Source organism: Coregonus clupeaformis, chromosome 20 (genome assembly GCF_020615455.1).
Source record: "Coregonus clupeaformis isolate EN_2021a chromosome 20, ASM2061545v1, whole genome shotgun sequence".
NCBI lineage: Eukaryota > Metazoa > Chordata > Actinopteri > Salmoniformes > Salmonidae > Coregonus > Coregonus clupeaformis.
In genome coordinates this window covers 39012830-39030217 of record NC_059211.1, presented here as the reverse complement: position 1 = coordinate 39030217, position 17388 = coordinate 39012830, and the positions used below count along the sequence as shown (strand labels likewise).

General features: G+C 41.2%; 1 protein-coding gene across 2 annotated transcripts in view; it reads left to right on the top strand.

The window, feature by feature from the left end:
• Positions 1 to 17388, top strand: part of si:ch211-51h4.2 — a 105303-nt gene that overhangs the window by 62198 nt on the left and 25717 nt on the right. For both annotated transcript variants that reach the window (XM_041839269.1, XM_041839268.1), the window contains 3 exons: positions 4169 to 4268; positions 5668 to 5726; positions 6392 to 6456. In XM_041839269.1, the coding sequence (XP_041695203.1) occupies positions 4169 to 4268; positions 5668 to 5726; positions 6392 to 6456 (224 nt within the window). The remainder of the gene's footprint in view (positions 1 to 4168; positions 4269 to 5667; positions 5727 to 6391; positions 6457 to 17388) is intronic.

Sequence of the window (17388 nt, the reverse complement as noted above, 5' to 3'; positions counted from 1 at the left end):
TCTTCACATTACCTCAACAAATTGACAACTAGAATGCCAAAGGTCTGCAGGGCTGTAATTGCTGCAAATTGAGGATTATTTGACGAAAGCAAAGTTTGAAGGACACAATTATTATTTAAATTAAAAATAATTATTTCTAACCTTGTCAATGACTACATTTCCTATGCATTGTGCTATATTTCCTATTCAAACTCATTTCATGTATGTTTTCATGGAAAACAAGGAAATATCTAAGTGACCCCAAACCTTTGAACGGTAGTGTACATGCAGTCTATACAGTATGTATTTGATAACAGCACAATCATTTGGGCTTTTTTGGGCTTGGGCTCACATGTCTTTAATGTAGGGCTCATAAAATGTATTTAATGTATGGCTCATCAGGCTCAGGTAGCAACAGGCTTGAATTTTCTATCAAAGCGCTAATCAATTCCAGACATAGGCCTTTTATATGCTTTATAATGCTTTTGAATGACAATTCTGGTTTTGGTGGAAAGGATTGATGCAAACATCATGAAGACAGAGAACTAACATCTTATAATCTCTAATAACTAATAATCTCCTTTTATCTTAAACTAAATAGAGAATTGGCAACTTTGGTGATAAAATCTAATAAAAAATGAAAAATTGTCATGATGTTTAGTAATTAAAGTTTATTCGGAAACCCTAGGACAGGCGGTGTGAGGAATAGTTTAGCCCAAGGAGGTCTTTGGACACTTTGATTGATTTTACAGAGACAAAAGGCGATGTAAGCATAATGAATACTGTGGTTATGGAGGTAGAGCCTTGTGTTAAGAAAATGGCTTTTTACTTCACATTAGGCCTAGGCGTATGCTAGTGTGTGTGGGTGCATGCCTGCCTGCCTGCCTGTGTGTGCATGCACGTGTACTGAATGAATCAGTGTGTATGCGTGCGTGTGTGTGTTTTCCTACTGATGGATCTGTGTATATCCCAGTGGTATTTTATTAGTTTCCTATTGATTTCCGCTCTTTCTGAAGTTGGCATGAAGGGGTCTCATCTCCCCTGATACTGCCCCTGCTGAGAGCTGCTTAAGGTATCTATTCCAAACAGATCCATTTCTGGAGACCAATGCTTCTATTGTGGCATTTCATCTTAGGACACTTCTTCATCTTGATTGACAACCTTGATAAAATATTAACTCCAAAAATGATTTGTTTAGAAAACACTCCTCTCTATGGACTCAAGTTCCTTCTGTGACCTCTGCAAGTTAAATGTAAGGTAACTGGGTTGAAATTAGTAATCAAGTGTGTATTTTACATATATTAATTGTGCCAATTATCCTTGAGTAAACTTTGCTGACACTGTAGATTAATCAGAATGCTAAAAATATTCAGACACAGCCTCTCACTAGCACAGTGAGTGAGGCACTGAGGAGACCTTGGTTAGAATTTCATCTAAATGACAAATTGAATAGACTGGTATTCATGCAGGCAGTAACATGCCACAAATCAATTAATAGCCATGAAAAGCAGTTTTCTACAAAAGGCAGCTGTGATGCCCAAAAGTGTATGCTTAATAAATAATGACACACCAGGAGAAAATAAATTGTTACACTGTAATAAGCACTCAATTAAGTCATTTGAAATGAAGCAGGCTATTTACCAAATGTATCAGTTTCTGTTTAAATTGATCCACCCCCCCTCCCCTCTCATATTTCCAGCAATAAATTGCAGACAGAATTGTATTGGGGGCAAATTATGCATGGGAAATCAAGTACAATTTTATGGTTTCATAGAATAATTAGTGACATTTATACTGCATAATTGTTAAAGATTTCAAACCTCTCCTCCAGTCTACTGCCACCATGACTGTGAGCGTAAAGATTGAAAGCTGTGTCTCAACAGTTTAGCTTGGCACGGCTGCAAAATCTTTCACAGGGTGAAAAACTACACTTGTCTTATGTGTGTTGTGTGTGTGTGTTTTAGAGCATTGATTAAGGAAAGAGCACATCCCTCTTTGTCATCTTCTCACTACGAGGTGCAATGTGTGGGGGGCTGAGGGGGTCAGAGAAGCGTGCTCTGTAGTCTAACATGCTTCTCTCCAGGACAGAGATGGGTTGATGAGAGATGCTTTTGCCTTGGCATATCAGCCCTCTCAGCTCTCCCATCAGTCTGCCTGGCTGCCTGGCCATGACAGTGCCACCTTCCTCCTTCCCCAACCTCCACTCTTATCCCTCTCCTCCGTCTTATCCCTTGTGAAATGGATTCACTCAGTTCATCACAAGGTCCCCCGTGTGCATTAGGAGATATAATGCCCCAGTATGCCCTCTGTTCCTTTTGGTGGGACTTGCTTTTTTGGTGTGTTTGTGTGTGTGTTTTTGGTTGGAATCGCTGTGGAAATTGCATTCTTCTCCCAAGCATTGCATGAACAGCTGCAGCTGCAAGTGCCAAAAACGTTTGCCGGTGAGTGCTTCTATGCACGATCGTGCTTTGTTCTCTGTGCCCAAGCTGCCCCTTGTTGCATTACAAGCAAACAAGGAGAGGTGGAGAGAGAGAGAGAGAGAGAGAGAGAGAGAGAGAGAGAGAGAGAGAGAGAGAGAGAGAGAGAGAGAGAGAGAGAGAGAGAGAGAGAGAGAGAGAGAGAGAGAGAGAGAGAGAGAGAGAGAGAGAGAGAGAGAGAGAGAGAGAGAGAGAGAGAGAGAGAGAGAGAGAGAGAGAGAGAGAGAGAGAGAGAGAGAGAGAGATTGCATTACAGGCGAATGAAGAAAGAAGTGGAGAGAGAGGAGGAGGAGGAGTGAGCCGGTGAGAGAGGGGTGTTAGATGGATACACTCAAACAAAGAGCAGGGACTGAGGGAACACTCTCTTTGTTTTGTAATGTGTGCTTTTATAGTTCATTTCTTCCCACACACCCTGGGCTTCTGACAATGTCACATTGGGAGCAGGGTAATCACAGCTCTCGCCTGATATCTCCTCCATCACACAGTCCACTGAGACTTTTTAGTGGAGATGGAAAGACACTTAAACCTATTTCTCTCTGGAGCTCAAAGAGACTTGGGCACCTAATGGAATCTTCTTCCCCCTAATCCAGGGCATTCTTCACATGTGCTTAAAAGCAAAATGTTTACTTCTGGACAATTGTTATCCCAGTATAAGTGCCAGCTTTCTTTGAGCCCATGTAATTCACCTCTGTCAATATTCTTCACAGCCAAATGCCCTCTGTGAAGTATTTAACCCTCAAGTAGTCTCATTTTCAGTTGGTATAAAGGCTTTAAGATGCTTTACAAACAGTTTACTGCTTATTGGTCTATTTAACATCATCTAATTATTTTTAATAGAATGGAATCAGCTTTGTTTTGTTATTTATGTTATAAATTCAATGGACTCTGTGGAGAGATTTCTCAGATCTGGTACATGTCCTGGTTGCTGTGCCTTCAGAGCCTGTGACTCTCTGAGGCCAGGGTATAAATCCCATTAACAGCATCTGTGCATCTTAGTGCCGACACCAGTACACACCAGTCCACTCTGTGGCTTCACCAGACTGGCCTAATGCACCAAAGATACACATGAACCAGGGCCAGGTGGACGTTAATGCTCTCTCTCATACAAAAAAATATTTATGGCCGAAACAAAAGGGGAATGCTTCCTTCTCGAAGAAAGGCTGTATTTTTGTCAGGCTGTAACGATAATGTTCTCCTCATCACCTGATAGGAAATTAGGATTTAAGTGAAAGATGTGTTGCTCACTCTCTCTTCTTCCTGGTTGTATATTATGGGATATATGGGTTTTTTACTACGCCTTAAGACAGGCAACATGCTTACGGCCCCTTTTCTATTTTAACAGTCCTCGATTAATATTTATGAACATTATTCTAGATACAGGACTGTCTGCTCCTCCACTGTAGCAATTCTTCACAATTGTGCGTTTGTGTTTCATTCAGTGATCCATCGTTTTATTGATATGATCACGACATGAAAGCATTTCGATTTGTGCAAGGAATCAAATGTTGTTGTAGCTTACAGGCATGTCTTGCCTGGCCACTAGGGTATTCATCACTTTCCCCTCTCTGCCATTGTAACATCCACCAACAGAAATGTCCTTTAAAGTAAAAATGTCACTTGAAATGAGAATATATGGTCTGAGTTCTATCTGAGATGTTGTTGTTTTGTGACTTGTGCATCTTGTAACCCTGCTGGTCATTTGTCTCCCCAAGGTGGCCGTGACATTTGCTGTGGGGTCAGAAGTTCAACAGGAGACCACAAATGACTTCAGCCAAATTGGTAAACCTTTCCTAATGGGCACCGTTGCACTGGGTAAGAACTAACACACACTACTTTATCTGTGAGTCCTCCTGCTCCACCTCCATCACATAGAACAAAAACACATAGTGAGGGAAAACAGAACACAGATGTCCGTCCCCCCTTAGACATGAAGAATGTCAAGAAGAGCGAAGATGTTGCCATAGGTGTGTGGAGAAGTGCTGGACTGGCTGGAGGTTGGAGAGGCTCCCTTTCAGTGGTAATTGGGAGGAGAGCTGTATGTTTCCTGAACAGTTAATGGAGGTGCTTGGATAACCCTGGCTGTCGCTCTGACAGTGGATGTGGGAGCAGATGGAGTGAGTGGAAATTACACTCTTCTTTCTCTCCCGCCTTCACCCTCTCTCTATTTGTCTTTCTCTCTCTCTCTCTCTCTCTCTCTCTCTCTCTCTCTCTCTCTCTCTCTCTCTCTCTCTCTCGTCTCTTCATCTCCCCTTCACTCTCTCTCCAATCCAGTTAATTGGTTAGTACATTGAGAGCGGCGAGGTCCTGGTGCCTGTGAGCCCTGAGCTGCCTGGGACTGGTGTCTAGAGAGCAAACAAGCCCTGGGAGTAGGAGTGGAGGGAGTCTCATTTACAGCCCGCTCTCCTCTCCGCAGCCCTCCTCTGACACCTTCCTCAGCAAAGCTGTTAGCTTACCGCGGCTTTGTCAGTGTCCCAGAAGCCTTTGTTGAGTATCTGCGCTCCTAATGGGCTGTTGCTTTTAAAGAGTCAGAGGGCAGCCTTTTGCTTACAGTGAGCGTAGAGTACCGCTACTCACAGCTATTCACAGCTACATCCACAGACCTGTCTATGTGTTGACTGATTAAGGGGTCGATGTGATGCTGTTCAAGCAAGCGGGACAGAGAACACAGTACATACACAGTTAAGATAGTAATGGTATACTATACAATATGTATGTGTTTACTGATAAAACAAAAGCTGTGTAGTGGTTGTGTGGATAGTTCTATATTTCTATAGATAGCGGAGGTTAAGCAGTCCCCATAGGGTTCTGGTGCTTTGTTTATTTGTCTAAAACGAATGATAAGCCCGAGGGGAAAACAGTGCAAATTACAGGCCTCATACTTTTCTCATTCTGCCATCTGCTGCAATATAGCACTTTAATCCCCTGCCTCTATTTCATAGTTTCATAGTTTTGTACTTTGTAAAGTGAAAACAGGCCCAAGTCTACTGCGCCAGCACAATTCAAATTCTAAACAGTATAACTGTGATAAGCTGTCACACTGTTGCTTACTGTAGTATGAGTGGATTATCACACAAGCAAACTTCTAAACTTTTTGCTATGAGCAAATCCCTTCAATTAATTAATAATAAACAGCACAGAAATCATCTCATTTTAAATCAAATGTGTTGAAAGGAAGTATGGTGTTGCTTACTGTCATTTTATGTCTTTGCAGGGGGGATTGTCAACGTGATGCCTCTCCTGTTCTCAGAAATATCTCACAACAAGACACAGGTATTATGGATTTGCATTATTTTATTGTGTTTGCGCACACATTTGATTCACAGTACTTTCTAGGTGAAATTCTACCTGACATAACTCTGCTTATCAGCATAAACTGCACACCAGTTGTGCAGCCATCCACCACTAGAACAGGGACCAGGATGCCACTGCTGTGTAGGGCTGAAATGGCCCTTCTCCATTGAGGAGGGCCATTGTGTTGTGATAGGGAGATGGCAGTTTCCATTAGAGCGGTTTCTCCCTGCACAGCATGTAGCCCAGCACAAGATACCCACAGGATAATAGCTTCTATACCAGGGGTCCTGTCACACAAATGTCCTAGGTGGCAAAGATCTGGATGGATATTGTCATTTATCGGCGTAGTAACAAACCCCCACCTCGCGACCCATGCAACCCCAAACTGTTCAAACTGTTCACACCCCTCTTAATGGCAGAGAGAAAAATTTGCAGTTTTAAAGCTAATTTCCTGCAATTCTACACACTTTACATCCGGATCTGGATCCGGCCCACGGTCTGCCTATTGAGTATGGCTGTTCTATACTATCCTCTTATAGTGGAGCAGACAGCACTCCATCCACACTGAGAGGAAATGAGTTGATTGCATTGACTGTCATGTGCTGTTGATGTCGACTGGCTCTTTCATTCATCTCTATTTATAGATAATGTGGTTCAGAAGAGTCATACTGGGAGGACTAGCCACATGCACCGTTCTGAATATATTATGGTAAGTGTTTTTTCCCATACTGTCTATGGCTGCGTTTACACAGGTAGCCCAATACTGATCTGTTGCCCAATTATTGTTAGAAGAGCTGATCTGACCAATTAGTGGGGAAAAAAGATCAGAATTGGGCTGCCTGTGTAAACTCAGCCTAATAGCTTGATCAGTATTCTGGTCAATTACCTCCAATACAGGTGTGTATGAGGCACATGGTCCTACACATTCACAGTGCCAATGTAGGACAATGTATTCAGGTGGATGATCACATATACTGTACCTCATGTCTTTGGTTGCCAAGGTGACGTGTGCTAGACTCTCACAACATGTCAGTTGTCCCAGCTAGTGGTTGTGGTACTGTGTAAATCGTACAGGCCTAGTACCAGACCCCCTCTGTGCCTGCTGGGTTGATGTCTGCTCTCCATGACAGATGGTACTGGTGCAACCCAGTGAGTCCCAATATGATATGCTCCTGTAAGACTGGCACCACCTCAGACCACAGAGAGGCCCAGTAAAATGATAGTCAGTCTCCTGGTTTTTTTCCACAATGTAAATGTCTGCAGCACAAACATTGGAACAGACAAAGCGGGAAGGAGTGGGGCTTCAGACGGGCACTGGAGTGTTCTTTGTCTTTGATGTCTCTCTCACTAAAGTACTGCCAAAGTTTTTCAAAAGGGCCTCCGTTGCATCTAATCATGTGTAAAGAAACTATTGAGTTTGCAATCAGTGCTTTGTTACTCGAGAGAGAGTGAAAGCAATTATGTTGAAGCAGATGAAACGAAAGGAGTTTGATCCAGGAGATAAACTCCCATCAGCCACTGGAGATGGAGCTGGGCTGCTGATTCGCCAGCAGTAGACTTTTCCCTCCTAACCCATCGTTTATCAACCTCCACCATCACAGCGCCTCTGAAGACCACAGCTCATCGCCACACTACATTTAACATTCAACAACAATACTAGATTTTCTGACATCTTAGTATAGATTTTAAAAAAGACTCCAATATACAGAGCAGAGGGAAAGAGAAGGATCGAGACAGAAAGGATAAACAACATAAAGAGGTTAAGTAACAGAAGTGGCATCCACACCTTTTAGTAAAATTGGACACAACACTAAATGACGCTATACAGTACTTGCTATGTTCTGAAAACTATTATAATGTAAACGTATTGTATAGCCAATAATTCATTACTCAACACTGTAATTGTATTTTGTATATTTTATAGTATACAGAAAAAGGAACTTCCGTTTCAGTGGTTGATTACATTGGATATTCTAATGAACCGAGTATTTTGTGCTGTCCCTCTTTTTGTTTTATGCCTGCACAGTCTATATATTTATCTTTGTATATTACTGTTTGGTTCAGCAATCTTATGCTCGGCAAGCAGTAGTTCTTGTCTACGCAGAACTTTATTTGATTTGCTACATTTGTTCCATCCGTATTTGTTTATTTGGAGCTGGTGATTACCGTTTTATTTAACTGTGCTCTGCTTGGCCCATTCATTCTCCGGAGGCGTCAGTCTCACGCGGCACTCTTAGCAATAATTTTAGCGCTGTTGCCACTGTGAAGTTTATCTCTCCTGTCGGCACCCATCACTTCTTTCAGCACGGTAACATATTCTCTGTCTGCTTCATTTGCATCCCGCAAATTGGCTGCATCTGGTCTTTTGGTGACAAAGGGAAGTTAATCAGAACAGCTCGAGCCACTCTCCTTACATCTCCTCCTCCACACAACAACAACCCCACCAACAACAATAACACCACCACCAACAACAACAACAACACCAACAATAACAACACAACCAACAACAACACCAACACCAATTATTATACAAAATTCTTGCTACCAATAGAATGTTATTTATATGGGGGATGCAATCTTCCCAGCTCTGCAGATTTTGCTGTGAAGAGACGGAATCATTAGATCATTTGTTTTGGTACTGTCCATTTGTAGCTTGTTTTTGGTCACAGGTCCAGAAATGGCTGAAGGATTGCAATATTTACCTGGAGCTAACCCTGCAGATAGCACTACTGGGTGATCTGAAAAGTCATAGTCAATCGATCAATAATATATTTATAAAAAATGTTTATTTTCAATTTACAATCTGTAGAAACAATGAGATAGAAGGGTTCAGAACTTTTGTGAAACATCACAGTACAGTTGAAAAATATATGGCAAATAGAAATCCAATATGGATGGTGTTATGAGATAGATGGGTGGTGTTGAGTTGAAGGACGGGACTAATAACAACTAACAACAACTAATAACAACAAGATAACTAATAATGTAAGCATACTGTGTCCATAATAAGTATATAGGTTATAGGTTGAGAGGTTTTGTGAAAGAGCACAGTTAGAAAGATATGGCATATAGAAGCAAACCGGATGGACATCATGAAAATGATCGGAGAGGTTGAGGGTAGAGGAAGTTCAGGAGTAAAAACAAACAAAATAGAATTATTGTAAAATTGACTGTGTCCATAAAATGTATATAGTATGTAGAAGCTGGAAGTAGAGGCCTAAGCATTGTTGTTCACTAGTTTACTCCAATTAGGGAAGGGGTGGTGGGGTTGGAAAGTAATAAAGGGAAATATATTTTAAAAAAGGAAATGTATATGTATGTGTATATATGTATGTATTTATGTATGTATGTATGTATGTATGTATGTATATGTGTATATATATATATATATATATATATATATATATATATATATATATATATGCGAGAAAAAAATACATATGGGGGATTGGAAGTGATGCAGACAATTACATTGATAGAAGTTACAATCTATCTGCAATATTAAAGATGATCTACCCCCGAAAAAAATAAAATAATCTACCCCCCTACATTTTACAATTATTTTTTATTAAATAAAATAAACAATTAAAAACATAACCACCAACAACAACAACACCACCAACAACAACAACACCACCACCAACAACAACAACAACAACAACAACAACAACAACACACCTCATCAGCGCCAATAGGATGCATAATGTCCACTAGTTATGAAAAGGGAAATGGTCTTTCCATGCTGTGACTGTGGTATTGAGATGTGTCATATGGCAGGACTATCTTTAAAGAGCACTTCCACAGAGACTCACATAGAATGTAATTACCTGGAGTGTGAGACAAATATCCTGATGTTCTGTTTGGTAATGCATCAATAAGTGGTTAATGGCTTTGAGTTGGACTGCACATGTGTTAGGATCGAGCACGCACGCACGCACGCGCGCACACACACACACACGTACTTCCTTCAATTCATTGTAGTTCATCCAAGCTAGAGTTAGCGTTATTTGCAGCTCTTTCATTCAACGCCTTCCAGGAGGTCTTGGCCGAACTTGACATCTTGTCAGACCATAATTTTGATGTATAATTATCACCCTGAACATAATTCTATAGTGCAGCCTTTCAGAGCAAGAGAACAGTGGAATAAAATAGAAATGGTCTTATGTTGGGCTTGCTCAAGCATAGCCACAACAAATTAACAGATAAATCTCCACAGCACTGCTCCCGAAGTGCAGAAATCAACAGTTGGAGATGTTGTCCATTACTTTCTTTGCATACCCTGTGTTCTGCCCCTTGTGTCCAAATAATGATTATTAAGCATATTTCAGTTTCTGTTTTTCATTTCAATTTCTCCAAATGTCAGTAACACCTTTTCCCTGCTTTGCCTGAAGACCCATTGTTTTATTTGATATCTCAGCAATGTTCCTTTTTCATGTCCACTGTTAGCAATAGGAAACTGTACTCTAATTGTCTAATCTGTTTTGGGGTTTATTTATTTTTTTATAATTAGACTAGGGCCTGTTTAACTCCCATGTAAGTATGGGTGGTGAGTTGTTTGTGTCGCCAGTGGTTGATTTGTGTGGGTTTTTGGCAAAGGAGGGCGATGGCTGTGGCATGAGTCTGTTGACACTTTCCCAGCTGTTGTAGCCGGGCCCAGGATATGCCATGCCATCCAGGCTGCAGGCCCTGTGTTGTGTTGGTTGTTTATTTATGTCATCACCCGGCCCTGTACAGTGAGGGAAAAAAGTATTTGATCCCCTACTGATTTGGTACGTTTGCCCACTGACAAAGAAATGATCAGTCTATAATTTTAATGGTAGGTTTATTTGAACAGTGAGAGACAGAATAACAAAACAAAAATCCAGAAAAACGCATGTCAAAAATGTTATAAATTGATTTGCATTTTAATGAGGGAAAAAGTATTTGACCCCCTCTCAATCAGAAAGATTTATGTCTCCCAGGTGTCTTTTATACAGGTAACGAGCTGAGATTAGGAGCACACTCTTAAAGGGAGTGCTCCTAATCTCAGTTTGTTACCTGTATAAAAGACACCTGTCCACAGAAGCAATCAATCAATCAAATTCCAAACTCTCCACCATGGCCAAGACCAAAGAGCTCTCCAAGGATGTCAGGGACAAGATTGTAGACCTACACAAGGCTGGAATGGGCTACAAGACCATCGCCAAGCAGCTTGATGAGAAGGTGACAACAGTTGGTGCGATTATTCGCAAATGGAAGAAACACAAAATAACTGTCAATCACCCTCGGCCTGGGGCTCCATGCAAGTCTCACCTCGTGGAGTTGCAATGATCATGAGAACGGTGAGGAATCAGCCCAGAACTTGACGATGGACAGGGCCATGTACCGTCAAATCTTGGGTGAGAACCTCCTTCCCTCAGCCAGGGCATTGAAAATGGGTCGTGAATGGGTATTCCAGCATGACAATGACCCAAAACACACGGCCAAGGCAACAAAGGAGTGGCTCAAGAAGAAGCACATTAAGGTCCTGGAGTGGCCTAGCCAGTCTCCAGACCTTAATCCCATAGAAAATCTGTGGAGGGAGCTGAAGGTTCGAGTTGCCAAACGTCAGCTTTGAAACCTTAATGACTTGGAGAAGATCTGCAAAGAGGAGTGGGACAAAGTCCCTCCTGAAATGTGTGCAAACCTGGTGGCCAACTACAAGAAACGTCTGACCTCTGTGATTGCCAACAAGGGTTTTGCCACCAAGTACTAAGTAATGTTTTGCAGAGGGGTCAAATACTTATTTCCCTCATTAAAATGCAAATCAATTTATAACATTTTTGACATGCGTTTTTCTGGATTTTTTGGTTGTTATTCTGTCTCTCACTGTTCAAATAAACCTACCATTAAAATTATAGACTGATCATGTCTGTCAGTGGGCAAACATACAAAATCAGCAGGGGATCAAATACTTTTTTCCCTCACTGTATGTCTGTCGGCAGTGGGAACCCATGTCCTCTGGCTTCCCAACACAGGCCAAGCAACCACAGCCTGGGCCCTCTGCCAACCCTGTCCCTACACTATGTTGTGTTCCTCACAGCCACTGCTGCCTTAGACCCTGTCCCTGCCCACTGTCACTGTCTAATTACTGCACTTACTGCATGGGGGAAACATCAGCCACACCGCCATCACTTCCCTGTCCACCAGTTCCCATGAGTCAGCTCTGTAATGCATCTACTTTATGAGTTTCGTTAACTATTTTAGATACTCCATCCTACTATCCAAGCCCCATTAGTCCATATCTAACTGGGAAAATAGCAAAGTGAATTAGACATGAGGAAAGCTGGTGAATTTGATGGTAATAGAGCAATTTGTTTTGAAGGGAATGATCAGCTGCACCACAGCAATCAACTGTTTTAATTGCCATCACAGGATTTAAACTCAGCACCGAGGCTCTAGACAGTTTATGTAATATCAATCTTCTTAACCAATCTGTACCTTCCACCTTACCCATCTTTGATTTACCTAGATCAATGAGCAATAAGGTCTGTGCCCTGAGCCACCTTGTAGAACGCACTTTCATTGCCTAACGTTCGGCTCCTTTGTCATCTCATAGGCCAAAAAAAACGATTTCAAACAAATGATGCGGCTTATGCTCCCTGGTTTTGATTCAGTTTGCTTAAAGGTCCAATGCAGCCATTTTTTTCTCAATATCAAATCAAATTCTGGGTAACAATTAAGTACCTTACTATGATTGTTTTAAATTAAAATGGTTAAAATAATAAACAAAAGTAGCGTCTTAGAAAATAGTAATGTTCCAAGCAACAATTTTGCCAGGACTGTCTGGGAGTAGTCTGAGGAGGGGAACACTTAAAAGTAGCTGATATTGGCAGAGAAGTTTGGAACTCTTTCTTATTGGTCTGATATCAAGCCACCACAACAGGCTGAAATTTCAGCCGGTCTTCAAACATCTCTTACACTAAAAGGACATTATCATCTTTTTCACAATTTCACAGTATTATTCCAACCTCATAGTGTGGTAATATATATAATATATATCAATATATATAAATCACGTTTTTGACTGCCCTGGGCCTTTAAAGTAGATGGCGTCCTACAGTACGTGGCAAATAATTGAGTCATCAGCGTGCCAGTCGCAGTGTGAGCCGGCGCCGGTGGCACTTCATTAATGAACACGTAGGCGAGTGTGGACTAATCATTGATCAACGGGAGAACGCCTACTGCGAAGACTGCCACTGATGAGCTATTGCAGTACACTCACGTGATTTGAAATGTGACCCCCTTTATCACCTAGAGTACATCTAGAGAGCACAGCTCCTACAGCCAAGCAGTGAACCTCTGATAAACAGTCCCTAAGCCATCAAAGAACCACCCATTTCCATTAAACATGTCTATAAATCTGGGGATGTTTGAGAAGTGACACACTGATAGATGTAAGAGGGCATTTCACAATGTACCACTACAAGGCCCCCCACAGTTAAAGGGCCCATTAGGAGGCAGAATTAGAGTCATTAGAAGGAATTGGACTTATAATCATTTCTGACCATGGAAAGGTTAGCACTGCGATATTTCCCCTCACAGTTTAGATGGCATTGATTTGCAGGTTGTGTCAGGGAGCTTGGCTGACACAGGGTTTTAAGACTCAAACATTTAGGGGAGAGCCGGGATGAAAGGACTGTAACACGGGGCAAAAGTAACGGCCATTCTCTCAGAGAAGACAGAAGCTAGAATGAAGTAGTGAAATCAGCATGTTCCTAATGACGAGGATGAGCTCCCTGCAAAAAAACAATCCAGTCCGACCATGTTTCACCGAGTTATAAACAAAAAGTGTATTTGAGTGATGTACGTTTTAAAAAACGGACCCAGAAGTTTTTTTTCCAGTTGTAGAGTTGTGTTTAGTTCTTTAAGGTTCCAAACATACAGTATGTCGTTTTCTTAACCCATCTAGTGACTAAATGACAGCATAGGTTTCAAGTATCATGCTAGCTAGTCTTGGGTGTTTCCCTGGGAGAAGTTACAGGAGAGACGGGTGTGACGATGACCAGAAAAAAAAGAAGAAAAAACGTTTAAGAACAGGCCATTGTCTCCTCTAGTTGCTTTTATAATGTTAGCATAATATCAATAAGTGACTGAATGTTTGAAAAGTATGTATGAATAATGCCATAAAGCTGCAATATGTCATTTTTTGGGCGACCCGACCAAATTCACATGGAAATGTCTGTTATAGATCTGTCATCCTCGTTGAAGCAAGTATAAGAAGCGGTAGATCTGTTCTATGTTAGCTTTTTCTATGCTTCCCGTTTTTAACTTTTGTTTTTGCGTCTTTTACTCTCGGTTTTGTACACCATTTTCAAACAGCTGAAAATACAATATTTTTGGTTATTGAAAATATATTTCAAAGTGGTTTAGATAGTACAATGATTCTCTACACTAAACATTGCTTGTTTTGTCACATAAACTGAAATTAGGCGAACTATTCGAATGTATGTGATTTCTGCATATTGCACCTTTAATCAATTGACTTGATGGATCAGATTCTCACATAATATTTCAGTGACAGATTAGTAGTAAAAAATGTATATCTTTATGATTCTGGAGTTAATTACCTTGTGTCAAGCCATGGAAATGTGATACGCGTGATGAGTTTGCCATTTGTGAAGAGAATAAAAATGTTTATTCTATCAATGCACAAGGAGCGCGCATGACAAGGACAGCTGGAGTGCATCTGATTGTAAGGGCTAAGCATGAATAGTCATTGAAAAACATCCTGTGGGGTGGGGGGGTTCATGGTAAGCTGAGCTGTTGTTATTGTTTTTTTGTATTTAGTTGCGAATTAGAAAGTTATTTAATTTGCCCTCACTGACATTGCATTTTTTTTCAGTAATGATGGCAACTGCAATCTCCATCTGATTCCAACTTTAGTGCTATCGTTTCCGCCACACATATTCAGAGTATTCCTCCCCAGTTATGCCCCAGTTTAAATCAGGGAATATACTTCTGTGTAACTATATTGATTCCTGTGCTGATTCTTTCCTTGAAACCTCACTCACCCCTAGTTCAATAAACGTGTTGGGATTATGGCTCCACAAAAGCATGTTGGCCTCCCCAACAGATAGTCAACAGGGTTTGATTTTCCCTCAATTTGGACTGAGAATGCTACAACATTTATCACTGATGGCGAGAGAGAGAGAGGGAGGGAGAGGGGGAGAGGGGGAGAGGGGGGAACTAGAGAGAGCGTGGTAGACCCTGTTTGGTGATCTATTCTATCACAGCCAGGCTGCAGAATGAATGACACAAGGCATTGACCCGTTACTATCTCAAATTTCCAGGTAAAATCTAGAGCAAAAGATCTGTAGCTAGATAATCTTATGTGCCCAAAATGGCCTTCGTACCACACAAGTAATACAGTATATGGTCCATTTATCTAGAGAAATTGAGTTATCTTTGATTTGTTTACATTTACATTTTAGTCATTTAGCAGACGCTCTTATCCAGAGCGACTTACAGTTAGTGAGTGCATACATTATTTTTTATATTTTTCATACTGGCCCCCCATGGGAATCGAACCCACAACCCTGGCGTTGCAAACGCCATGCTCAACCAACTGAGCTACATCCGGCCATTCCCTCCCCTACCCTGGACGACGCTGGGCCAATTGTGCGCCGCCCCATGGGTCTCCCGGTCGCGGCCGGCCACGACAGAGCCTGGATTCAAACCAGGATCTCTAGTGGCACAGCTAGCACTGCGATGCAGTGCCTTAGACCACTGACAGGCTTGCTCTGCCTGGGTTGAAGTCTACTGAAGTGTGAAATATGTCTATAGAACAAGATAGAAAGCATGATGACACAGACACATGCATACATGTTGGAGGAATTAAATTAAAGCATATAGTGCCGGTGATTGAAGTAGTGAAACTTCCTTAACCATATGAAAAACTAACATGTACCCATCAAATGTATCTACCGTACACAGTATACTTGTCAGCTGCTACATACAGTATAGGCCTTTGCTGAGGCGTATCATACCTACTGTATATCCATAGTGTCTAACCGGTTGAGAAAAAGGAGAACGCTTGTGACAGATGGATGACTCTGAGTCTAGTAGTTTTGTCAGATGTTCTGTCCAAGACAGTATGCTGTGTTTATAGGAAATGTCAATTACCTGTTCAGTTGCTTCTTGTCACTAGTGGATGCAATGTTATGTGTAGTCAGTGGCAGACTGTACATGATTCTGTTAAACAGTGAGATGTAGAAACAAGCAAACAAGCAATGCACCCCGAGTCTTTAGACAACAGGGTTGTCATGGTGCTGTGTCAGTGCAAGGATATAGAATTACATATATTCAGAACCCTTCCCTTTTTCCAGATTTTGTTACATTACAGCCTTATTCTAAAATTTATTAAATAAAAAAAATGCTCATCAATCTACACACAATACCCCATAATGACAAAGCAAAAACAGGTTTTTAGAAATTTTTGTAAATGTATTACAAATTAAAAACAGATACCTTATTTACCGTACATAAGTATTCAGACCCTTTGCTATGAGACTCGAAATTGAGCTCAGGTGCATCCTGTTTCCATTGATCACAGAGCTTGAGAGGATCTGCAGAGAAGAATGGGAGAAACTCCCCAAAAACAGGTGTGCCAAGCTTGTAGCATCATACCCAAGAAGCCTCGAGGCTGTAATCGCTGCCAAAGGAAAGGTGCTTCAACAAAGTACTGAGTAAAAGGTCTGAATACTTTTTTTTATTTTTAATACATGTTTTCGCTTTGTCATTATGGGGTATTGTGTGTAGATTGATGAGGGAAAAAACAATATAATCAATTTTAGAATGAGGCTGAAACGTAACAAAATGTGGAAAAAGTCAAGGGGTCTGAATACTTTCCGAATGCACTGTATATGTTTTTATATTAGAATTCTTTCAATATGTCTCTGGTGTAAGAACCATTTATCTGTAATAGAAAGCAATTTGGCTTTGTCCTTTATTTTCTGTGTTACATATTGTCGACTCGTTTGTTTTCATTTGAGGACAGAAATAATACTGTATGTTGAGATGTCACACTTGTCAACCAACATGAAAGAGACGGAAATTACCCAATTAATAATCTCTCAATGTCTGTCTCTCTATATCTAAACTCAGCAAAAAAAGAAACTTCCCTTTTTCAGGACCCTGTCTTTCAAAGATAATTCATAAAAAATCCAAATAACTTCACAGATCTTCATTGTAAAGGGTTTAAACACTGTTTCCCATGCTTGTTCAATGAACCATAAACAATTAATGAACATGCACCTGTGGAACGGTCGTTAAGACACTAACAGCTTACAGACGGTAGGCAATTAAGGTCACAGTTATGAAAACTTAGGACACTAAAGAGGCCTTTCTACTGACTCTGAAAAACACCAAAAGAAAGATGCCCAGGGTCCATGCTCATCTGCGTGAACGTGCCTTAGGCATGCTGCAAGGAGGCATGAGGACTGCAGATGTGGCCAGGGCAATAAATTGCAATGTCTGTACTGTGAGACGCCTAAGACAGCGCTACAGGGAGACAGGACGGACAGCTGATCGTCCTCTCAGTGGCAGACCACATGTAACAACATCTGCACAGGATCGGTACATCCAAACATCACACCTGCGGGACAGGTACAGGATGGCAACA